Genomic DNA, 25,639 nt, shown 5'->3' on the forward strand with positions numbered 1-25,639 from the left:
ATCAGGAGACGTGGAGGAGGCCGTAGGAGGGTGTCGTGTCTTTGCCTATGCCGGATTAAGTGATATGACATGCTAACCTATAAAATCCTTTCTCTGTAATTAATATTACCTGATTAAGCTAATCATGTAAATGTAATTAACTAGAAAGTCGGGGCACCACGGAAGAACGTTTATAGAGCCGTTATCTTCCGAATAAACTCTTGAAATACTTAGTAATATTTTACATCGATAGCAGTCAATATTAACCCTTATCTTATTTTCAGTCTCATAATGAAAGTTGTAAATTCTTGGCTATCTTCACGAACCCTGGCTAACAAGTTGAATCAGCAATACAAAATTGGGTTTAATTATTTATTTACTAAATACCTAAACTAATCACACAGAATTACAAATACACCGAATACAAATGATGTCATACATGATGGCTGGTTACACAAAGGAAAGGGGGTTGGGCTTGAATGAAAGAGTGGGAAGACTTAGGAACAAAGAAACAGCAGCTATGCTATCGTAAATACATTATCTTATGCATTCTAAATTACCGCCCATTTGGAAAAGGAAAATGCAATAAATATTTACTCTGAGCTGCGCTTCGGTAGATTGGTCGTAGATGCTGGCCGGGTTGGCCAACAGATCTTCCTGTCCTCGGAAGAATGTCTCTGGAGGTAAATTGGATACGTGGTGGTATCTTCGTCTGTCTGTTAGACTGGTTCCGTCGTCCGTCCTTTCCTAGCCCCCGTCTACAGCGGCCGCTGCTAACTCAACGGCTAGGAAGTATCACTTCTGTAGTGAATAAGCTCAAAGTTCATACCATTCGCCACCAAAGCTCACGCCGAGGTTGGCTTAGTTCTGTACTTGACGTGTGTCCTTCTAACGTAGAGGCTGCAGACCTCACGTACTGGAACATGTGGTTATCTTTTCGTCAAAGGCTTATATAGTGGAGAGGGGGAAGGATGTGTTTCATCGTTTATAACCCCTGTCTCTTCACAGGGGTGGGCCACTGATCAAGCAGGGCACTTTCCTTATGAAAACCCAATTCTCTCATTTGGAAGCTAAAATTACATTTAATCTCCTAACAAACAATTTCAATATCAAACATTTCAATTGCATAACAATTCCATGTGACTCTGATAACTAGAGGGTGTATACTTTCCCAGGTACAGTTTATGTCATCCTGTCATCAGTCATAATGTCTCAGATGACAACCGAACTGACATCCATACTCATTACGTTCCAAAGCATATTTCCAACTGGTTTTATTACCAAAATATGGTTCCTTTCCCCATTTGTTTGATGTTCCCAGACTCTCTATATTTAACAGGACAGCAGTCCTTCAGGACAGCAGTCCTTCAGTAGGGTCAGAAAGAGAGGGGAAGGGAGAAAGGTATTTATGGGGGGGTCATAAACCTTACCCACAGGCCAACGTCATGACAAGGGCAACAACCCAGCAGCAGGAGCGCTACCTCCGCCTTTATGCAAGGAGGAGCAGGAGGAGCACTGCCAGAACCCTGCAAAATGACCTCCAGCAGGCCACAAATGTGCATGTGTCTGCTCAAACGGTCAGAAACAGATTCCATGAGGGTGGTATGAGGGCCCGACGTCCACAGGTGGGGGTTGTGCTTACAGCCCAACACCGTGCAGGCCGTTTGGCATTTGCCAGAGAACACCAAGATTGGCAAATTGGCCACTGGCGCCCTGTGCTCTTCACAGATGAAAGCAGGTTCACACTGAGCACATGTGACAGACGTGACAGAGTCTGGAGACGCCATGGAGAACGTTCTGCTGCCTGCAACATCCTCCAGCATTGCCGGTTTGGCGGTGGGTCAGTCATGGTGTGGGGTGGCATTTCTTTGGGGGGCCGCACAGCCCTCCCTGTGCTCGCCAGAGGTAGCCTGACTGCCATTAGGTACCGAGGTGAGCTCCTCAGACCCCTTGTGAGACCATATGCTGGTGCGGTTGGCCCTGGGTTCCTCCTAATGCAAGACAATGCTAGACCTCATGTGGCTGGAGTGTGTCAGCAGTTCCTGCAAGAGGAAGGCATTGATGCTATGGACTGACCCGCCCGTTCCCCAGACATGAATCCAATTGAGCACATCTGGGACATCATGTCTCGCTCCATCCACCAACGCCACGTTGCACCACAGACTGTCCAGGAGTTGGCGGATGCTTTAGTCCAGGTCTGGGAGGAGATCCCTCAGGAGACCATCCGCCACCTCATCAGGAGCATGCCCAGGCACTGTAAGGAGGTCATACAGGCACGTGGAGGCCACACACACTACTGAGCCTCATTTTTACTTGTTTTAAGGACATTACATCAAAGTTGGATCAGCCTGTAGTGTGGTTTTCCACTTTAATTTTGAGTGTGACTCCAAATCCAGACCTCCATGGGTTGATAAATTGGATTTCCATTGATAATTTTTGTGTGATTTTGTTGTCAGCACATTCAACTATGTAAAGAAAAAAGTATTTAATAAGATTATTTCATTCATTCAGATCTAGGATGTGTTATTTTAGTGTTCCCTTTATTTTTTTTGAGCAGTGTATTTAACTAGGCAAGTCAGTTAAGAACAAATGTTTATTTACAATGACAGCCTAGGAACAGTGCCTTGTTAGGGAGCAGAACGACAGAGTTTTACTTTGTCAGCTTGGGGATTTGTTCTTGCAACCTTTCGGTTACTAGTCACTATAGTATCTGGTGGATATTACGGATCATCTGTGACTACATATACAATTAGGCAAAACCGAATTGCACGGCGGGAGAATAACGTCACGTTCGTCTGTAGCTGTACCCCAACTAGCCACATCCTCCTTACGAGGGACTTAAAAGTGCTACTTAAGAAATTCCACTCCGACGCATGCTGCTGCTAGCTAGCAGGCGGTTTTAAGAGATAATGCTAAACAGATTTGTGAAGTCATCTTTTTGTGTCTCGATTTTCTTTAAACACAATGCAGGCCAAGGGATTTGCTGTAGTCCACCACCAGTAAAGGTAACGTTACGTTATTTTAGGTAGCTAGCCTAGTAGCAAACTTAACGCTAGCTATGTTACGGACAACTAGCTAGCTTTCTAACAATTGGTTAGCAGTTGCTAACCGCATTAACCTAGTTATCAAAATACAATAAAAAGTTACATTTAAATAGCTAACGTTAGATACATCGCCAAATACGATTTAGGCGTTTGTTGCCATTTAGCTATCTAGCTCGTTAGCTAGCTAGGAAGTTGGCTGGCTAGCTTGGTCAGATCAGTTGTATGCTAATTTTTATAGCCCATGTATGTATTGGAAAGACCAGGGTAGTCGCAAATTGGTGAATTTATATTTTTTTAGCAGTCTGACAGCGAGTCTGATTCCCCGGTGGGTCTGAAATAGAATTTACAGTATTTAACAATATTAAATAAATGACCAATTGCTGCTGGTGACTCGTTGTGCCGTAAAGTGACGTTGACATTCCTTTTTTTAATAAGTTGTTCTGTCAGATATCTAACAATCGACTGTTCTCAGTTTAGAGATTGTCATCAGGGCTTTTTGATGAGTTTGTTTTTGTAGTTTATTGGTGCAAAATGGATGTTAAGATAGAGGACGATGAAGCAGAGAGATCCCAAGTAACCATTTGGTCTGATTCAATTAATGCCTGCATGGATTACCCACATTCTCCAGTGTCAGGAAACACAGAAGCAAGTTATCTGGAAACCAAAACCGATTCAACATATCAACATGACTATACAGTAATCCAAACTACCAACAATTTATCAGACAGTTATTTTCTTTCTGAGATTGATGTAAAGCTTGAGGAGAATAACATGGGAATATCCCCAACTGTCCCATGGTCTTCATGTTCCTATGTGGGTTTACAAAAAGAGCATTCACATGCATCTTCCATCAGTTCCCAAACAACAAGTCAAGGGCAGATTTTACGTCTTTTCCCTGAAAAGACAGCCACAAAGGATGGGGAGAATAACGCTGTCAAAGTGGTTTATTTCTGTTATGCCCAAGATCCCGTTAGCACATCTGAAGGGCATTTTCTCAAAGAGGAGTCATGGCATGGATCACCGTCCAGTGATATTCCCATAGCAAATGTATTCAACCTCTGTGGTTCATTTGAAGGTCAAATCAACCGATCTTCACAGGTGTTTAGCGTAAACCAAACACAGACCAGTAATGAATTGCCATTGCCTGCTGAAAATGTTCATCTAGCAAGCCATAGTACTGACACTCCTTCTGTGCTAACCTCGCCTGCTACAGAAAGCGGCTGCAATTTAGCTGTATCTACTAGACCGAGGCCTATTCTTTCCGACTATTGTGAGCCATTCAACTTTCCTTCTGATGAAGACGAAGACTACAATGGCGATGAAGACGAAGACTACAATGGCGATGAAGACGAAGACTACAATGGCGATGGAAGACGAAGACTGCAATGCCAAAAAACGGTAGAGGATGAATATATACGGCAGTGTCGTGTCAGTTACTCAAGAAAAAAACCAAGACATTTTGGAAGGTATTGGAAAGCTCCATATGCAAAGTGCAAGGAAATGGGTATAAATTTCAACGTTGGATCAGGAGCTAAACAGAAACTTGATTTTCATTTACTGACAAATGGTGTAATGCTTGAGGTGTCTGAATATGCAAAAGACATTAATAGAGCTCACCAGCATGTTGTCTATGATATTCTAGAATACAACTTTGACATTGGTGTTGGTAATGAAGTACGATATGATTTTTCCACCCGGACTATGTCAAAACTAAATGGCATGAAAAAGAATTACAAAAGGACAAAACCTGAGTGGTTAGCAGAAGTGTTTGAACTTCCTGATCCAAAGACAATGAAAGTAGGTAACTACTCTCTTAAATGGGCAAGGTCCAATTTGCATAACAGAATCTCAGAAAATCGAACACCTTTTGACGTCTGCATAAAGGAGGAGCCTGTTGCGGACTTGATATCTCCTCCGCATGTGAAGACTGAAAGCCTCTTTACTGAGACAGATGTAGCACGGTGTGCGGATGAGACCGCACTCCTTGGCCCTGAATATGGACCTAATGAAATATGGACAAAGAATGAGGCTGATCTGGATGTGATCGATCCTCAACATGTCAAGACAGAAACCGTCTTCACTCAGAAAGACATAACAATGAAGCAATCCTTAATGATGCCCACAATAGAAGAAGCATTGGAGTACCTCTACCCTCTCTGTAAGGAAAAAGGACTTGACCTGGATGTGAAATCTAAATGTGTGAAAAAGGAGAAACTTGACTTGCATCTATTGACCAGAGACATAATGCTTGAATTGGCTGATTTTGCCTCAGATGTGTGTGGAAATTACAAGCAGATTGTCTGTGATGTTCTAGACCAAAATTTTGATCTGGGTTTAGAAGGTGGGAAAACTGTGCTGGCTGACGATATTATGGGTGCGTTATCAGTTTTGAAGGCAAAACCACATTTACAAGGTCAAAAGAAATGTCAATTGCACAAGGATACTTTCATGAAAAAACGACGCAAACGAAAGAATCCTGCAGAGATTTGCAGAAACCAGAATTTCACTCCAGCATCACTTAGGCGGAAATACCGAAGACTGAAAGAAGTAACAAAAAGGAGGAGGTTGGGTTTAATGAGGAAAAAAAGAGAAATGGACACGTTAATAGCCAGGGTGTCGAAGGGAGGCAATTTGCTGGAAGTCAGACAAGTAGAACCTCATTGGGTCAAGCTAGGGAGCATCTCTGATAAGATTGACCTTGCACTTTGTGCTGATGAAACAAAGCAAAATGTTACCAACTTAGACCAATCAAATGTGAAGTTTAACACCAAAGAATTGGTGAAAGACTGCTACCCACTCTGTCATGAAATAGGTCTGGGCCTTGATGTTGCATCCAAACCTGCATTCACTCACTGTGGTTCTTTTGAAGCTCAAATCAACCCATCTTCACAGGTGTTTAGCGTCAACCAAACACAGACCAATAATGAATTGCCATTGCCTGCTGAAAATGTTCATCTAGCAAGCCATAGTACTGACACTCCTTCTGTGCTAACCTCGCCTGCTACAGAAAGCGGCTGCAATTTAGCTGTATCTACTAGACCGAGGCCTATTCTTTCAGATTATTGTGAACCATTCAACTTTCCTTCTGATGAAGATGAAGACTACAATGGCGATGGAAGACGAAGACTGCAATGCCAAAAAGTGGTAGAGGATAAATATATACGGCAGTGTCGTGTCAGTTACTCAAGACATAACCTAATAAATTGTGGAAGGTATTGGAAAGCTCCATACACAAAGTGCAAGGAAATGGGTGTAGATTTCAATGTTGAATCTGGAGTGAAACAGAAACTTGATCGTCATTTACTGACAAATGGTGTAATGGTTGAGGTTTCTGAATATGCAAAAGAGATTAATAGATCTCACCAGCATGTTGTCTATGATATTCTAGAATACAACTTTGACATTGGTGTTGGTAATGAAGTACGATATAGTTTTTCCAACCGGACTTTGTCAAAACTAAATGGCATGAAAAAGAATTACAAAAGGACAAAACCTGAGTGGTTAGCAGAAGTGTTTGAACTTCCTGATCCAAAGACAATGAAAGCAAGTAACTACTCTCTTAAATGGGCAAGGTCCAATTTGCATGACACTGTCTCAAATCGAACACCTTTTGACATCTGCATAAAGGAGGAGCCTGTTGTGGACCTGATATCTCTTCCACATGTGAAGACTGAAAGCCTCTTTACTGAGACAGTTTTAACACGGTGTGCGGATGAGACCACACTCCTTGGCCCTGAAAATGGACCTAATGAAATATGGACAAAGGATGAGGCTGATCTGGATGTGATCGATCCTCAACATGTCAAGACAGAAACCGTCTTCACTCAGAAAGACATAACAATGAAGCAATCCTTAATGATGCCCACAATAGAAGAAGCATTGGAGTACCTCTACCCTCTCTGTAAGGAAAAAGGACTTGACCTGGATGTGAAATCTAAATTTGTGAAAAAGGAGAAACTTGACTTACATCTATTGACCAGAGGCGTAATGCTTGAATTGGGTGATTTTGCCTCAAATGTGTGTGGAAATTACAAGCAGATTGTCTGTGGTGTTCTAGAACAAAATTTTGATCTGGATTTACAAAGTGGGAAAACTGTGCTGGCAAACGATATTATGGGTGCGTTAGGATCAGTTTTGAGGAGAAAGCCGCATTTACAAGGTCAAAAGAGATGTGAATTTGACAAGGATACTTTCATGAAAAAACGTCGCAAACGAAAGAATTCTGCAGAGATTTCCAATGACCAGAAGGCCACTACAGAAACACTTGAGCCGAAATACCAAAGACTGAAAGAAGTAACAAAAAGGAGGAGGTTGGATTTAATGAGGAAAAAAAAGAGAAATGGACACGTTAATACCCAGGGTGTCGAAGGGAGGCAATTTGTTGGAAGTCAGACAATTTGTCCCATAGCACAATTGGCCCAGCGGTGTCCGGGTTATGGGCAGGTTTTTCCGGGTGGCCTTTACAAGTAGGCCGTTGTAAATAAGAATCTGTTCTTAATTGATTTGCCTAGTTAAATAGAAAATAACCTCCATTGGGTCAAGCTAGAGAGCATCTCTGATAAGATTGACCTTGCACTTTGTGCTGATGAAACAAAACAAATTGTTACCAACTTAGACCAATCATATGTGAAGTTTAACACACACATGGGTGTAAGAGTGCTACCCGATCTTTCATGAAATCGGTCTGGACATTGATGTTGCATCCTAACCTGCAAAAACGAAACTGGAATTGAATTTACTGAGTAACAGTGTCGTTATCGAGGTTCAAACATACTTGCGTAAGAATCGTTGAGGTAAGACTGGATTGGAGAAGATGGGTGGATATTGTGTTTGCTCTCTGATATTCTAGAATACAATTTTGATCGTAGTTTGCAAAATCAGAGACGTTATCAATCTCAATTATGGATTTTGAGTGAAGTGACGGTTCGGAAACACAAACCTGAGCTCTTGGGAAAGGGTGAAATGTCAAAAGAAGTGTTCATAATACCTAGTGTGTATTCAAAGCCGTGCAACAACAACACCAACAAAAAACTGTGCTTTCAGATAATTTTCCTAAAAGAATGTCAAAGAAATCTCAGGAAAAATTGGAACAAGATGCAAGACTGGTATATCCTAATCATGGCAAACACACTATCGCCACGAAGAACATTTAATCAAAGATTGTTCATGACATGGCTCAACGCCCATTGATATTCTGACAGGAAATGTTTTCAGCCTCCCAGAATTGTCACTACGCATTGCAGAAAATGGTTATTTTGAAATTCAAGTCAATCCAACTTCAGATATTTAGCCAAACACCAACCTGACAGCATCAGGCCAACAATCTCCCAAAACATGGTACTGCCATACCTTTTGTGCTATCCTCATCTACAGCAATCATCTGTAATGTAGAACTACCTACTAGTCCTCTTCCAGCCAATTGTGAATCATTTGAACTTTCCCTCTGAAGTCTACAATGTCAAAACTGTAGAGGATGAATATAAACTCAGCAGAAAAAGTAAAGTCCTCTCACTGTCAACTGCGTTTATTTTCAGCAAACTTAACATGTAAATATTTGTATGAACATAACAAGATTCAACAACTGAGACATAAACTGAACAAGTTCTACAGACATCGGACTAACAGAAATGGAATAATGTGTCCCTGAACAAGGGGGGTCAAAATCAAAAGTAACAGTCAGTATCTGGTGTGGCCACCAGCTGCATTAAGTACTGCAGTAAATCTCCTCCTCATGGACTGCACCAGATACCCCACTCTTCCACCAAGGCACCTGCAAGTTTCCAGACATTTCTGAGGGGATTGTCCCTAACCTTTATCCTCCGATCCAATAGGTCCCAGACGTGCTCAATGGGATTGAGATCCAGGCTCTTTGCTGGCCATGGCAGAACACTGACATTCCTGTCTTGCAGAAAATCACGCACAGAAGGAGCAGTATGGCTGGTGGCATTGTAATTCTGGAGGGTCATGTCAGGATGAGCCTGCAGGAAGGGTACCACATGAGGGAGGAGGATGTCTTCCCTGTAACACACAGCTTTGAGATTGCCTGCAATGACAACAAACTCAGTCCGATGATGCTGTGACACACCGCCCCAGACCTTGACGGACCTTCCACCTCCAAATCGATCCCGCACCAGAGTACAGGCCTCGGTGTAACGCTCATTCCTTCGGCGATAAACGCAAATCTGACCATCACCCCTGGTGAGACAAAACCGCGACTCATCAGTGAAGAGCACTTTTTCCAGTCCTGTCTGGTCTAGCGACGGTGGGTTTGTGCCCATAGGCGACGTTGTTGCCGGTGATTTCTGGTGAGGACCTGCCTTACAACAGGCCTACAAGCCCTCAGTCCAGCCTCTCTCAGCCTATTGCGGACAGTCTGAGCACTGATGGAGGGATTGTGCGTTCCTGGTGTAACTCGGACAGTTGTTGTTGCCATCTTGTACCTGTCCCGCAGGTGTGATGTTCGGATGTACCGATCCTGTGCAGGTGTTACACGTGGTCTGCCACTGTGAGGACGATCAGCTCTCCGTCCTGTCTACCTGTAGCGCTGTCTTAGGCGTCTCGCAGTACGGACATTGCAATTTATTGCCCTGGCCACATCTGCAGTCCTCATGCCTCCTTGCAGCATGCCTAAGGCACATTCACACAGATGAGCAGGGACCCTGGGCATTTTCTTTTGGTGTTGTTCAGAGTCAGTAGAACGGTGTCTTTACTGTCCTAAGTTTTTATCTGTGACCTTAATTGCCTACTATCTTTAAGCTGTTAGTGTCTTAACGACCGTTCCACAGCTGCATGTTCATTAATTCTTTATGGTTCATTGAACAAGCATGGGAAGTGTTTAAACCCTTCACAATGAAGATCTGTGAAGTTATTTGGATTTTTACAAATTTTCTTTGAAAGACAGGATCCTGAAAAAGGGACATTTTTTTTCTGAGTTTATATTTGTCAGTGTTGTCAGTTACTCAACCTTCCCCAAAATGGGCTGGAAGATATTTGAAAGTGCCAAGAAATAGGCTTAGAATTGAATGTCGGAACTGGAGCAAAATATAATCTTGATTTGCATTTTTACTGACTAATGCCGTAATGGTTGAGGTTTCGGATTTAGGTAAGTGGATTAGTAGAGCTTGCCAACATGATGTCTGAGATATTCTAGAATACAACTTTGATCTTCTTTTGCAAAATGAGTAACGATATGACTTAAAAAAAATTGACAGAAGCAAGATGCATTACAAGAGAACCTGGGTGGTTAACGGAAGTGTTTGAACTTCCTGATCCAAAGACAATGAAAGCAGGACAATACTCCCTTACATGGGCAATAAGCTATTTGCATACAGTGCCTTCGGAAAGTTTTCAGACCCCTTTTTCCACATTTTGTTATGTTAGTCTTATTCTAAAATTGATTAAATTCAACAATGTCCTTAGCAATCTGCGTTCAAAAGTGCTACCCATGCTGCAAGGAAATAGGCCTGGACCTCGACATTGCATCCAAACCTGCAAAAAACAAAACGTGAATTTCAGTTACTAGTAATGGTGTAAATATTTTATAAAAGAATGTAAAAAGGCTAAAGGATATGCGTCTTTTCTCTATGATAGCCTAGAATACGTGTTTGATCTTAAAGTGGAACTGACAGCGTATTATTTTTATTGACTTCAACTCAATCTGATCTTAGACAGTTTTTTTTGTTTACCGGTGATTTTGTGTGGCCTACCACTTCGCGACTGAGCCGTTGTTGCTCCTAGATATTTCCACTTCACAATAACACTTACAGTTCACCGGGGCAGCTCTAGCAGGGCAGAACAAACTGACTTATTGGAAAGGTGACATCTTATGACGGTGCCATGTTGAAAGTCACTGAGTTCTACAGTAAAGCCATTCTACTGCCAATGATTGTCTATGGAGATTGCATGGCTGTGTGCTCGATTTTATACGCCTGTCAGCAACGGGTGTGCCTGAAATAGCCAAACCCACTTATTTGAAGGTGTCCATATACTTTTGTGTATGGGATTTGTGTTAAAGTTAAGTCTTTGAATAGTGGATTTTGCAGATTCCCTTGGCCTCCTGTTGGTTCACTTTTGTTCTTGCTGTGAAGACTGATTTTATTTCTAGACTTCTTTTTTCTTCACCAATAAACATGTTCATTGACTAGCCTAACTTTTCTACCTTTGAAAGCGTCTGTACATGAACTCCTGATCTTTTTTTTTATGTAAATAAGGCGAACAAGGATATTTTTTTCTAATTAAGAGAAGGCCTAGGCATTGGTAAAAAACCTATGGATCATGTTTTTCTTCTTGCAAGTTTGTTTTTCAGACATTTTTGGAGTGACTTTTATCCGTGGGCTATTTCTATATATTTTTTTTTAAATCTTTTTTTCTTTTGAGAAGGAGAGATTAAGAAAGACACTGCATCAAGACTTGCTTTGCAGTTACCCATATTGTTCTGTTCTAAGGTCAACTATGAAGTGAAAGTATTTTTTATTTTTAAGGACACTTTCATTGACATTCTTAGGTGTCCCTCTGACAACCTGTGGCATTACAAGGTATGCAAGTAAAAATGAGGAGCACCAGAAAGATGTGAAAGGAAAGGAGGATAAACTGCACTGATTCCAGATAAAATATTAGCCTCTGAAGACTGAGCGGCCTCATGCTAGCCAGAATGAGGTTAGCATTTGATTTGTAGGGCTGTAGCCACTGTGGTAGTTGTCACTTGCAAGATACAATATAATTCACAGAATTTTACGCTGGCACTGTGCTGCCTCTCGCCCCAAGTGAGCGGTCCTTGCTATCCGGGATCCTTGAGACATCGTTCCGCATTGTTTTGAAACACCATGTAAACACTGAGAATGTAAAGCAACTTTTATGTCTACCTGGCATTTTCTTTTGACTTTTTGTCACCTTTTTTAGACAAATGAGTGGATTGTCTTTTTGTTTATATTTTAATTAATAAATGTATACTTTTTTTGTCATTTAGACTCTTATCCAAGTGCTTACAGTTTCGTGGATGTTTTTGTGATATTCATTTTTCTGAGCAGATGTTATTTTTAGCCATTTTTGGAGGCTGACTTATTTTGTTTATTTTTGCTTTTTTTTCCTGGGAGGATTAACACACTTTTTGAAAGAGTCTTCCTACTTCTCCCATTTGTGGACTTTCTAAAAGGAGTTTCTTTCTGGCAATCTCTGGAGTGTCTTTGGAACAAAGGGTATGTAGCCTTTATGCTGCGTTTTTGTTAATGAAATGTTAACTGTTAATTAGCCTATTCAAGACTTTGCTATTTTAGTTATCATCTAGTGTTATCATGTAGTGTTGTAAATGTATATTTCTTAATTTCCACTCTTGAATGTATTTTGTAATCACTTGGGCCCTCCCTTGAAGCGACCACTAGCCCCCAACCCCTAGGATTAGAAATTATTTATGTTAAGGCCATATGTTAATAGCTCCAGCATGCCTTCTGATGGACTTTCAGCATTTTAGCCATGTTCTTTTCATATCTATGTGTAAGGGTTAGTAGTGTTTGCTGGATCCTGCCCTGTTCTGGTAACTGCATACACATTTCTTCCCAGGTGCTGCGTCTCTGTATCAACCCGGCTGAGCATGCGCCCCAAAAGCAGAAAGGTCATGTTTGACGGAACTCTTCAGAAGTGAGTAGCCTACCTCAAAGCCCTGAAGGGGTGTTAGCCAGAGAATCAACTGGCAGCTTTTTTAAAATGTATTTTATTTCACCTTTATTTAACCAGGTAGGCCAGTTGAGAACAAGTTCTCATTTACAACTACGACCTGGCGAAGATAAAGCAAAGCAGTGCGACAAAAACAACAGAGTTACACATAAACAAACGTACAGTCAATAACACAAAATAAAAGAAATTGAATAATCTATGTACGATGTGTGCAAATGTAGGGAGGTAGGCAATAAATAGGCCCTAGAGGTGAAAATAATTACAATTTAGCATTAATACTGGAGTGATAGATGTGCAGATGATGATGTGCAAGTAGAGATACTGGGGTGCAAAAGAGCAAGAGGGTAAGTAATAATATGGGGATGAGGTAGTCGGGTGTGCTATTTACAGATTGGCTGTGTACAGGTACAGTGATCGGTAAGCTGCTCAGACAGATGCTTAAAGTTAGAGAGGGAGCTATGACTCCAGCTTCTGAGATTTTTGCAATTCGTTCCAGTCATTGGCAGCAGAGAACTGGAAGGAAAGGCGGCCAAATGAAGTGTGGCTTTGGGGATGACCAGTGAACTCATGCTGCCAAACATACCCTCGTAAAACTGACCATCCTACCAATCCTCGACTTCGGCGATGTCATTTACAAAATAGCCTCCGATACCCTACTCAATAAATTGGATGCAGTCTATCACAGTGCCATCTGTTTTGTCACCAAAGCCCCATATACTACCCACCACTACGACCTGTACGCTCTCGTTGGCTGGCCCTCGCTTCATACTCGTCGCCAAACCCACTGGCTCCACGTCATCTACAAGACCCTGCTAGGTGAAGTTCCCCCTTGTCTCAGCTCGCTGGTCACCATAGCAGCACCCACCTGTAGCACGCACTCCAGCAGGTATATCTCTCTGGTCACCCCCAAAGCCAATTCCTCCTTTGGCCGCTTCTCCTTCCAGTTCTCTGCTGCCAATGACTGGAACGAACTACAAAAATCTCTAAAACTGGAAACGCATATCTCCCTCACTAGCTTTAACTTCTTGGGGCTATGTGGGACGCTAGCGTGCCACCCGTGGTGCACCCTATCAACAGCAGGTGCATTTCAAGAGCGGCAAATTTGAAACCAAATAAATGTCAAAATTCAAATTTTTCAAACATACAACTATCTTACACCCTTTGAAAGATAAACATCTCCTTAATCTAACCACGTTGTCCGATTTCAAAAAGGTTTTACGGCGAAAGCATAAAGTTAGATTATGTTAGGAGAGTACATTGACAATAGCTGTGTGTAATGTTTTGTCAATTCAAAGACAGGGTCACCAAAACCATAAAACCAGCTAAAATGATGCACTAACCTTTTACAATCTCCATCAGATGACACTCCTAGGACATTATGTTAGACAATGCATGCATTTTTAGTTCTATCAAGTTCATATTTATATCCAAAAACAGCGTTTTACTATGGCATTGATGTTGAGGAAATCGTTTCCCTCCAATAACCGGCAGTCAAGTCAGCACCACAAATTAAATAATTAAAATTAGAAAACATTGGTAAAATATTATATTGTCATTTAAAGAATTATAGATTTACATCTCTTGAACGCAATCAACTTGCCAGATTTAAAAATAACCTTACTGGGAAATCACACTTTGAATAATCTCAGCACTGCGCCCAGAAAAATATGCTTTGCTATACAGACAAACGGCCATGTTGGAGAGATCTAAAATCGAAAATACTATGTAAATAATCCATTACCTTTGATTCTCTTCATCAGATGTCACTTCCAGGAATCCCAGGTCCATAACGAATGTAGTTTTGTTCAAAAAAGCTCATCATTTATATCCAAAAAGCTCCGTGTTGTTAGCACATGATCTAAGCCAGCCGGACTTCTCGTCATGAACGAGGGGAAAAAATATATTTACGTTCGTTCAAACATGTCAAACGTTGTATAGCATAAATCATTAGTGCCTTTTTTAACCAGAACATGAATAATATTCAAGGTGGACGAATGCATTCTCTTTTATAACGTATTGGAACGAGGGTACCCAAGAAGGACTCGCGCGCCAGAGTCTAATCTAGTGGAAGCAATAGGAAGTGCCAAAACATTAATCAACCCTTGTGTGTTTCAATGGCATAGGCTTAACCTCTATGGGCTAGGTGGGATGCTTGCGTCCCACCTACGTAACAGCCACTTGCAGCCTGTGGCGCGATTTTCAAAACCTTAAAAATCCTATTACTTCAATTTCTCAAACATATGACTATTTTACAGCTATTTAAAGACAAGACTCTCGTTAATCTAACCACACTGTCCGATTTCAAAAAGGCTATACAACGAAAGCAAAACATTAGATTATGTCAGCAGAGTACCAAGCCAGAAATAATCAGACACCCATTTTTCAAGCCAGCATATAATGTCACCAAAACCCAGAAGACAGCTAAATGCAGCACTCACCTTTGATGATCTTCATCAGATGACAACCCTAGGACATTATGTTATACAATACATGCATGTTTTGTTCAATCAAGTTCATATTTACATCAAAAAACAGCTTTTTACATTAGCATGTGACGTTCAGAACTAGCATACCCCCCGCAGACTTCCGGGGAATTCGCTAACATTTTACTAAATTACTCACGATAAACGTTCACAAAAAGCATAACAATTATTTTAAGAATTATAGATGCAGACCTCCTCTATGCACTCGATATGTCCGATTTTAAAATAGCTTTTTGGTGAAAGCACATTTTGCAATATTCTAAGTACATAGCCCAGGCATCACGGGCTCGCTATTTAGACACCCGGCAAGTTTAGCACTCACCATAATCATATTTACTATTATAAAAGTTTGATTACCTTTTGTTGTCTTCGTCAGAATGCACACCCAGGACTGCTACTTCAATAACAAATGTTGGTTTGGTCCAAAATAATCCATCGTTATATCCGAATAGCGGCGTTTTGTTCGTGCGTTCAAGACACTATCCGAAATGGTAAAGAAGTGTCGCGCGCATGGCGCAATTCGTGACAATAAAATTCTAAATATTCCATTACCGTACTTCGAAGCATGTCAACCGCTGTTTAAAATCAATTTTTACGCCATTTTTCTCGTAGAAAAGCGATAATATTCCGACAGGGAATCTCCTTTTCGGCAAACAGAGGAAAAAATCACAAAGGCGGGGGCGGTCGGGTCACGCGCATAAGCCCAGAGTCCCTTGATCGGCCACTTGAGAAAGGCGATAATGTGTTTCAGCCTGGGGCTGGAATGACGACATTCTGTTTTTTCCCGGGCTCTGAGCGCCTATGGAAGACGTGGGAAGTGTCACGTTAGAGCAGAGATCCTTAGTAAAAGATAGAGATGGAAAAGAAGTTCAAGAAATGGTCAGACAGGCCACTTCCTGTAAAGGAATCTCTCAGGTTTTGGCCTGCCATATGAGTTCTCTTATACTCACAGACACCATTCAAACTGTTTTAGAAACTTTAGGGTGTTTTCTATCCATATATAATAAGTATATGCATATTCTAGTTACTGGGTAGGATTAGTAACCAGATTAAATCGGGTACGTTTTTTTATCCAGCCGTGAAAATACTGCCCCCTAGCCCCAACAGGTTAAGCACCAGCTCTCAGAGCAGCTCACAGATTACTGCACCTGTACATAGCCCATCTATAATTTAGCCCAAACAACTACCTCTTTCCCTACTGTATTTATTTATTTTGCTCCTTTGCACCCCATTATTTCTATTTCTACTTTACACTTTCTTCCACTGCAAATCTACCATTCCAGTGTTTTACTTGCTATATTGTATTTACTTTGCCACCATGGCCTTTTTTCCCTTTACCTCCCTTATCTCACCTCATTTGCTCACTTTTTGTATATAGACTTATTTTTCTACTATATTATTGACTGTTTGTTTTACTCCATGTGTAACTCTGTTGTTGTATGTGTCAAACTGCTTGCTTTATCTTGGCCAGGTTGCAATTGTAAATGAGAACTTGTTCTCAACTTGCCTACCTGGTTAAATAAAGGTGAAATAAATAAATAAAAAATATACCTGCTACGGTTGGGTGTTGCTATGGTGACGGGGCTTTACCTAGCAAAGACTTATAGATTTACATTTTTACATTTAAGTCATTTAGCAGACGCTCTTATCCAGAGCGACTTACAAATTGGTGCATTCACCTTATGATATCCAGTGGAACAACCACTTTACAATAGTGCATCTAAATCTTTTAAGGGGGGGGGGGGGGTTAGAAGGATTACTTTATCCTATCCTAGGTATTCCTTAAAGAGATGGGGTTTCAGGTGTCTCCGGAAGGTGGTGATTGACTCCGCTGTCCTGGCGTCGTGAGGGAGCTTGTTCCACCATTGGGGTGCCAGAGCAGCGAACAGTTTTGACTTTTATAGATGACCTGGAGCCAGTGGGTTTGGCGAGGGATATGTAGTGATGGCCAGCCAACGAGAGCATACAGGTCGCAGTGGTGGGTAGTATATGGGGCTTTGGTGATAAAACGGATGGCACTGTGATATCCAGTTTGCTGAGTAGTGTGTTGGGGGCTATTTTGTAAATGAAATCGCCGAAGTCTAGGATAGTCAGTTTTACGAGGGTATGTTTGGCGGCATGAGTGAAGGAGGCTTTGTTGCAAAATAGGAAGCCGATCCTAGATTTAATTTTGGATTGGAGATGCTTAATGTGAGTCTGGAAGGAGAGTTTACAGTCTAACCAGACACCTAGGTATTTGTAGTTGTCCACATATTCTAGGTCAGAACCGTCCAGAGTAGTGGTGCTAGTCGGGCGGGAGGGTGCGAGCAGAAATCAGTTGAAGAGCATGCACTTGGTTTTACTAGCATTTTAAAAGCAGTTGGAGGCCACGAAGGAGTGTTATATGGTGTTGAAGCTCATTCGGATGGTTTGTTAGCACAGTGTCCAAAGAAGCGCCAGATGTATCCAGAATGGTGTCGTCTGCGTAGAGGTGGATCAGAGAATCACCAGCAGCAAGGGCGACATCATTGATATATACAGAGAAAAGAGTTGGCCCGAGAATTGAACCCTATGGCACCCACATAGACTGCTAGAGGTCTGGACAACCCGCTCTCCGATTTGACACACTGAACTTTATCTGAGAACTAGTTGGTGAACCAGGCGAGGCAGTCATTTGAGAAGCCAAGGCTATTGAGTCTGCCAATAAGAATGCTTAACAGAGAGGAGAATCCGGGATGCTGGCCTTCTAGGCAGAGTTGCATAGAAAAAGCCATATCTCAGACTGGCCAATAAAAAGAAAAGATTAAGATGGGCAAAAGAACACAGACACTGGACAGAGGAACTCTGCCTAGAAGGCCTGCATCCCGGAGTCGCCTCTTCACTGTTGAGGTTGAGACTGGTTTTTGCGGATATGATTTAATGAAGCTGCCAGTTCAGGTGTCTGTTTCTCAAACTAGACACACTAATGTGCTTGCCCTCTTCATCAGTTGTGCACCGGGGCCTCCCACTCTTTCTATTCTGGTTAGAGCCTGTTTGCGCTGTTCTGTGATGGGAGTAGTACACAGCGTTGTACAAGATCTTCAGTTTCTTGGCAATTTCTCGCATGGAATAGCCTTCATTTCTCAGAACAAGAATAGACTGACAAGTTTCAGAAGAATTTCTTTGTTTCTGGCCGTTTTGCGCCTGTAGCCGAACCCACAAATATTGACACTGCAGATACTCAACTAGTCAGAAGAAGGCCAGTTGTTTTGCTTATTTAATCAGCATAACAGTTTTCAGCTGTCTAAAATAATTGTATAAGGGTTTTCTAATGATCAATTAGCCGTTTGAAATGAAAAACTTGGAGTGATTGATGGGTTGCTGATAATGGGCCTCTGTACGCCCATGTACAGTTGAAGTCTGAAGTTTACATGCACCCTAGCCAAAAACATTTAAACTCAGTTTTTCACAATTCCTGAAATGTAATCCTAGTAAAGATTCCCTGTCTTAGGTCAGTTAGGATCACCACTTTTATTTTTAGAATGTGAAATGTCAGAATAATAGTAGAGGGATTTATTTCAGCTTTTATTTCTTTCATCACATTCTCAGTTGGTCAGAAGTTTACATACACTCAATTAGTATTTGGTAGCATTGCCTTTAAATTGTTTAACTTTGGTCAAACGTTTCAGGTAGCCTTCCACAAGCTTCCCACAATAAGTTGGGTGAATTTTGGCCCATTCCTCCTGATAGAGCTGGTGTAACTGAGTCAGGTTTATAGGCCTCTTTGCTCGCCCACACTTTTTCAGTTCTGCCCACAAATTTTCTATAGGGTTGAGGTCAGGGTTTTGTGATGACCACTCCAATACCATGACTTTGTTGTCCTTAAGCCATTTTGCCACAACTTTGGACATATGCTTGGGGTCATTGTCCATTTGGAAGACCCATTTGCGACCAAGCTTTAACTTCCTGACTGATGTCTTGAGATGTTGCTTCAATATATCCACACAATTTCCCCCCCTCATGATGCCATCTATTTTGTGAAGTGCACCAGTCCCCCATGCAGCAAAAGCACCGCCACAACATGATGCTTCCACCCCCATGCTTCATGGTTGGGATGGTGTTCTTCGGCTTGCAAGCCTCCCCCTTTTTCCTCCAAACATAATGATGGTCATTATGGCCAAACAGTTCTATTTTTGTTTCATCAGACCAGAGGACATTTCTCAACAACTATGATGTTTGTCCCCATGTGCAGTTGCAAACTGTAGTCTGGCTTTTTAATTGCGGTTTTGGAGCAGTGGCTTCTTCCTTGCTGAGCGGCCTTTCAGGTTATGTCGATATAGGACTCGTTTTACTGTGGATATAGATACTTTTGTACCTGTTTCCTCCAGCATCTTCACAAGGTCCTTTCCTGTTGTTCTGGGATCGATTTGCACTTTTCGCACCATTGTATGTTCATCTCTAGGAGACAGAACGCGTCTCCTTCATGAGCGGTATGACGGCTGCGTGGTCCCATGGTGTTTATACTTGCATACTATTGTTTGTACAGATGACCGTGGTACCTGCAGGCATTTGGAAATTGCTCCCAAGGATGAACCAGACTTGTGGAGGTCTACAATTCTTTTTCTGACGTCTTGGCTGATTTTCTTTTGATTTTCCCGTGATGTCAAGCAAAGAGGCACTGAGTTTGAAGGTAGGCCTTGAAATACATCCACAGGTACACCTCCAATTTACTCAAATGATGTAAATTAGCCTATCAGAAGCTTCTAAAGCATGACATAATTTTCTGGAATTTTCCAAGCTGTTTAAAGGCACAGTCAACTTAGTGTATGTAAACTTCTGACCTACTGGAATTGTGATACAGTGAATGATAAGTGAAATAATCTTTCTGTAAACAATTGTTAGAGAAAATTAATTGTGTCATGCACAAAGTAGATGTCCTGACCGACTTGCCAAAACTGTAGTCTGTTAACAAGAAATTTGTGGAGTGGTTGAAAAACGAGTTTTTATGACTCCAACCTAAGTGTATGTTAACTTCCGACTTCAGATAGATATATATTCATGTTTATTTTTTTATTGTCATAAATGTTACGTAACAATGATTAAAATCAAAATATTACTCATGTTACTGAGCAGGTGGGTGTGATGACTTCCGATAGAGACATGCTGATGGTTCCTGGGGTGAATGGACTCCATTTTGTGTTGACTGACGCAAGAGAACTCCCACGCAATGTCACTGTCAAACAGTGTTGATCAGGGCTGGGAGGGTGTAAAACTATAGTACAATACTGTTGGTCTACTGGGGTTAAAGGACTAAGTCTGTGTCTCTCTTTGCATGTGTCTGCTAATATGTATGATGTCATGTATATCTTCTCTCTAGACTACCATGGTGGTTTCCCGCTTCAGCCAGCCCAGGACTTTAGGAGAGACGGTCTGTGTCTGGCCTCCAGAAGGTCTCCTACACCACCCCCCCCCCCCCTTCCTAGACGTTCTCCTAGCTACAAACACCACACCTTCCGCTCACGATCTCCTCACCAAGTCCCTTCACACCACCCTACGCCAACACCAACCGATCTACTCCCCACATAGTGACAATGGTACGCCCCGGCTCTATGATTAGACCTCATTGCTGTCGGAAGATACCACTCCAGAGCGGGGGTGGTCGCTTGTGAGGAATGGACACAGCCGGAGGGGCGAAATGGACCAATGGGAGTGCAGTTCTGAGAGGGGAGGTAGGAACACTCAACTCCTCCCCCTGAGCCCCCTCCGCAGGACTGAACCCTCTCGAGACGGGGGACTGGGACAGACAGGGAAGGGGAAAGAAGTGAACAGATATTCACCAGGACAGTCGCAGAATGGTCACCATGGAAACATACCACCTGTACCAGTTCAGGACATGAGATCACCACATTGATCATTTTTAAGACGAAACAGTCTCTGGGTGAGTATGCCCATCAGAGAGTCAGCCGCCCACTAATCAGTAGCCTATTACCCGGCCCCACCAGTAGAGGTCAGTGCATCACCTGCTTATTGTTATTAATGGCCCAGTCTGAAAAAGACCCTTAGTAAGGCTTTTTACCGTGTCTCTTTAGACTACAGCAACAGTTGGTCATCTTCCCCTGTAGATGCAGGATTTCAATCTTGCCAAAGCAGTAACACAACTGATTCAACTAAGTCTTTTACTAAAGACTATGATTTTTAGTTGATTGGCAAAAACCTATACTGGCACTCTGTGGAGAAATTCCGTGTCTCTACAGGTATCAGTATCTCAGGTGGGATGGAGAATGAGATGTTTCCAGGAGGAGCTGCCTCTACCAGTGACACTCTGATGGTAAGCTTCTTTAGGAGCTCACTGTAATATTCCGGCAGCTCATGCTTTAATCAAAGCCATATAATACAAGGTGATGTGTTTAGCGGTATGTATTGGTTTGTAAACAACACTCAAGTTTGGCCTGGGCTCAGAACTCTTGAGTCTACAATACCTGAATGAAAAGGCTTTGCTAGTGTGTGTGCCTGTGTTGGTGTGTCTGGCTTTTGTCTGCCTGACAGTCTTATAAGTGGTAGAATGAGGGTGGAGGGGTGGAGAGAGGAAACTATTTTAAGACCCCCGCATGCTTCCCATCCAGAACAGTTTGCATATACACTACATGACCAAAAGTATGTGGACACCTGCTCGTCAAACCTCTCATTCCAAAATCATGGGCATTAATAAGGCGTTGGTTCCCCCGATTGTTGCTATAACAGCCTCTACTCTTCTGGGAACAATTTCCACTTGGTGTTGGAACACTGCTGCGGGTACTTTATTTAAATATTTTTTTACCTTTTATTTAACTAGGCAAGTCAGTTAAGAACAAATTCTTATTTACAATGACGGCCTACCCTGGCCAAACCCAGACGACACTGGGCCAATTGTGTGCCGCCCTATGGGACTCCCAATCACGGCTGATTGTGATACAGCCTGGAATCGAACCAGGGTCTGTAGTGATGCCTCAGGCACTGATATGTAGTGCCTTAGACCGCCTATTGGCTAGACAGGGCAAGAGAGAGAGGCCCAAAAAGAACATCCATAAATGTTTACCTAAGAGGATGAATGAGATTGTCTAATATTCAAAATTACTTTGCTCTTTAATCTGCTTTTTAGTTTAAATGGATTGAAATATTTTGGTGCTGGCGTCACGGAAGGCAGCAATGTTTTGGGTTAACCAACGCTATCAAACATTAGTTTCATGAGGGGAGGTGTATTTTCAGAGTTCCAACAGGGCCCTGGTTTGGGGGAAATTGACAAGGGACCTTGTAATGTCACATACCGCTGGCCTTGTGATTGTGTGTGACCCTTCATTGGGGTTGTCAGCCAGGTGCATCCTCAGCGAGCCCTGATGACATCACAGGAAGTTCCTCTCCTCAGGGTTCCGGAACTCTTCCTGCATTAAACAATGCATTGTGTGTGTGTTTTCAACATAACCTTCCGCTGAGGGTAAACCTTGAGCGTGTGTGCGAGCGAGAGAATATGGTAATGAATGTACTGGGATGAAGGAGAGCAGTAGATGCTGAGTGGGAGCCCAGGTCACTGCACAGTAAGCATGTGTTGGCGTCTCTATCACCTCTAACCTGTCTTTGTGTGTGTCTCCAGGCAAGGTATGAGCTGGTTTCAGTGGACGGTGAGGCTCTGCAGCGTGTGACCCATCACCATGCAGTGTTCAGCAACAAGGCCAAAGACCCCGTGGTGTTCGTCAAGATCCTCAAGGGACCAGCTGACTTGCATCAGAGAAATCCACTGTCAGGCTTACACAAGTACTACACACAGTATTTTTATTGAACCTTTAACTAGGCAAGTCAGTTAAGAACAAATTCTAATTTACAATGAAGGCCTACCCTGGCCAAACCCGGATGACGCTGGGCCAATTGTGCACCGCTCTATGGGACTCCCAATCACGGCCGGATGTGATACATTCTGGATTCGAACCTGAGACTGTAGTGACGCCTCTTTCACTGAGATGTAGTGCCTTAGACCGCTGCGCCACTCGAGAGCCCAGTACTGCTGACCTGTCTACAAGGATGCTCTGAGGTGCAGTTCACCCATCCACTGGAAATGATTTGAAATGGTGGTGTTCAAACCAGAACGCATGTCGACTTAAAGAGGAGGAGGATTCCTCTGATGCAGATGGTTCGCTCCAGCTAGGCTGCAATGAAAGGGAAGAGGAGCATGGGTACCTCGACACTGACCAATAAGCTTGCTTCTCCTCTAGGGCAAAAAGGATAATGGTTGTTTCCATAGCAAACAGGAAATACTGCCAAAATTTAAATGTTTTTACATTTTGTTGTAACTGCAGTCGACATGTGGGACTACTGTGCTTGCTTTGTGTATAACAATGTGATAAATACTATTTATCAAAGATGGACTTGATTATATGTATCCTTTTTCTTATATGAACTTATATTTTTGTAGAAAACACCCCTAAGAATAAAAAGGAGTCAGCAGCTAGCTATCCATATTGGTATATGGATCATCAAGGGACGGGAACTTTAGTTTGTGAAAGCAGAGAACAAAAAACATGCACACTTAAGCGCACACACACACACACCGTTCCAGGGAGCATCTCAGTCCATGGGGGTCCTGCCAGAGAGAGATTACTGTATCCAGCGTTATGAGATTTATAGTCCAGATTAAGCCTCTGTATTATGTCAAAAGTCATCATTGTAGTTTAATAGATGTCTAGGGCATCTGTTTAAAGTTGTGTTTCTGGCCTGTTTAAAACTGTTTCTGGCCAACAGAGCCCATGTTTCTGGATCAGGCTTGTGGACTGAGGCTGTGAAGACGTGTTGGAGAACCTAAATGTTAAATGCAGCATATGAGGACCAGTGGCATGGCTTAAACTAGGGCTGGGTAGAGAGGTAGAGAGGGGCTAGGATTGGGGTTAGAGGGTGGGAGGCGAACTATATGGGTCTGGGGCAGGGAGAGGGGCTAAGGCTGGGAAAGATTGGCTAGAGCTGGGATAGAGGGTGGGAGAGAGGGGCTGCATGAGTCTGGGAAGGGCTGATGCCAGGTCAAAGGCTAAGTTTAGGTTCCTAACTCCAAAGAATCACCAGTGAAGTACATTATGCATAGTGCCTTTTACATTTATGAGACAAAGGGCCTGAGAGATGCTTACATATGACTTGCTGGAGTGTCTGGCTGGTGACAAATGCTGCTGTATAATGTTCAATGGCATTATGGTCAGATAAGCTTCTGTTATATACATTTAGTTGATGCATAATACATATGTAACTAGCATTTAAGGTGCATCCATAATGCCTTTTGATCATCATACAAATTGATCACAATAAATGTTCATTTTATTTACACTTTACACAGTCTTCCTGTGTCTTTGGATCGTGTAATGTCGTTAGTGGAAGTAGTTCAGTTGTCAACTGATAAATGTGAAAGGGGTCAATCCTAACTTCCACTTAAGTCACATTTTTACTAAGGCCGGGATTCGTTCAAAGGCGCATTCTGCACTGCACAGCGCTCCATCTCGCCTTTTATATAAATCCCAGCTCTAGTCGTGCATAAATATCAATGGCAGAGAGTGAAATTGTGTTAGGATTCGCCCCGAAAAGCCTTCCTCACTTCCGCCAGTTGCAACATATACACACACACACACATATATATATATGTGTGTGTATATATATGTGTGTGTATGTGTATATATATGTGTGTGTATGTGTATATATATGTGTGTGTGTGTATGTGTATGTGTGTGTGTATATATATATATATATATATATACACTGCTCAAAAAAATAAAGGGAACACTTAAACAACACAATGTAACTCCAAGTCAATCACACTTCTGTGAAATCAAACTGTCCACTTAGGAAGCAACACTGATTGACAATAAATTTCACATGCTGTTGTGGAAATGGAATAGACAACAGGTGGAAATTATAGGCAATTAGCAAGACACCCCCAATAAAGGAGTGGTTCTGCAGGTGGGAACAACAGACCACTTCTCAGTTCCTATGCTTCCTGGCTGATGTTTTGGTCACTTTTGAATGCTGGCGGTGCTTTCACTCTAGTGGTAGCATGAGACGGATTCTACAACCCACACAAGTGGCTCAGGTAGTGCAGCTCATCCAGGATGGCACATCAATGCGAGCTGTGGCAAGAAGGTTTGCTGTGTCTGTCAACGTAGTGTCCAGAGCATGGAGGCGCTACCAGGAGACAGGCCACTACATCAGGAGACGTGGAGGAGGCCGTAGGAGGGCAACAACCCAGCAGCAGGACCGCTACCTCCGCCTTTGTGCAAGGAGGAGCAGGAGGAGCACTGCCAGAGCCCTGCAAAATGACCTCCAGCAGGCCACAAATGTGCATGTGTCTGCTCAAACGGTCAGAAGCAGACTCCATGAGGGTGGTATGAGGGCCCGACGTCCACAGGTGGGGGTTGCGCTTACAGCCCAACACCGTGCAGGACGTTTGGCATTTGCCAGAGAACACCAAAATTGGCAAATTCGCCACTGGTGCCCCGTGCT

At 42.5% G+C, this 25,639-nt stretch overlaps 1 protein-coding gene across 3 annotated transcripts; it reads left to right on the plus strand.

Moving 5' to 3' along the window:
• The first annotated feature begins 2,781 nt into the window (after positions 1–2,781).
• Positions 2,782–24,477, plus strand: LOC106577243 (PDZ domain-containing protein 7). 3 transcript variants are annotated; one of them, XR_006760418.2, is made up of 5 exons: positions 2,782–12,217; positions 12,579–12,656; positions 19,680–19,823; positions 20,511–21,461; positions 22,761–24,477. XR_006760418.2 is itself a non-coding variant. In XM_082964899.1 (5 exons), the coding sequence occupies exons 4-5, from the start codon at positions 21,408–21,410 to the stop codon at positions 22,944–22,946; spliced, it is 240 nt and encodes a 79-aa protein (XP_082821025.1). In that variant the 5' UTR covers positions 2,794–12,217; positions 12,579–12,656; positions 20,511–21,071; positions 21,388–21,407; the 3' UTR covers positions 22,947–24,477. The 3 variants fall into 3 exon arrangements, 2 of the variants coding, with proteins under 2 accessions (XP_082821025.1, XP_082821024.1); XM_082964899.1 differs by lacking the exon at positions 19,680–19,823 and having other exon boundaries at positions 2,794–12,217; positions 20,511–21,071; positions 21,388–21,461; XM_082964898.1 differs by lacking the exon at positions 19,680–19,823 and having other exon boundaries at positions 2,795–12,217.
• Positions 24,478–25,639: the final 1,162 nt, after the last annotated feature.

This window comes from Salmo salar, chromosome 18 (assembly GCF_965601325.2).
Source record: "Salmo salar chromosome 18, fSalSal1, whole genome shotgun sequence".
NCBI classification, from domain to species: domain Eukaryota; kingdom Metazoa; phylum Chordata; class Actinopteri; order Salmoniformes; family Salmonidae; genus Salmo; species Salmo salar.

Coding starts and splice junctions, on each gene's coding strand:
- LOC106577243 (XM_082964899.1), top strand. CDS start 21,408: ATGGAGAATGAGATGTTTCCAGGAGGAGCTGCCTCTACCAGTGACACT. Junction 21,462..22,760: donor CTACCAGTGACACTCTGATG/GTAAGCTTCTTT, acceptor GTGTGTCTCCAG/GCAAGGTATGAGCTGGTTTC.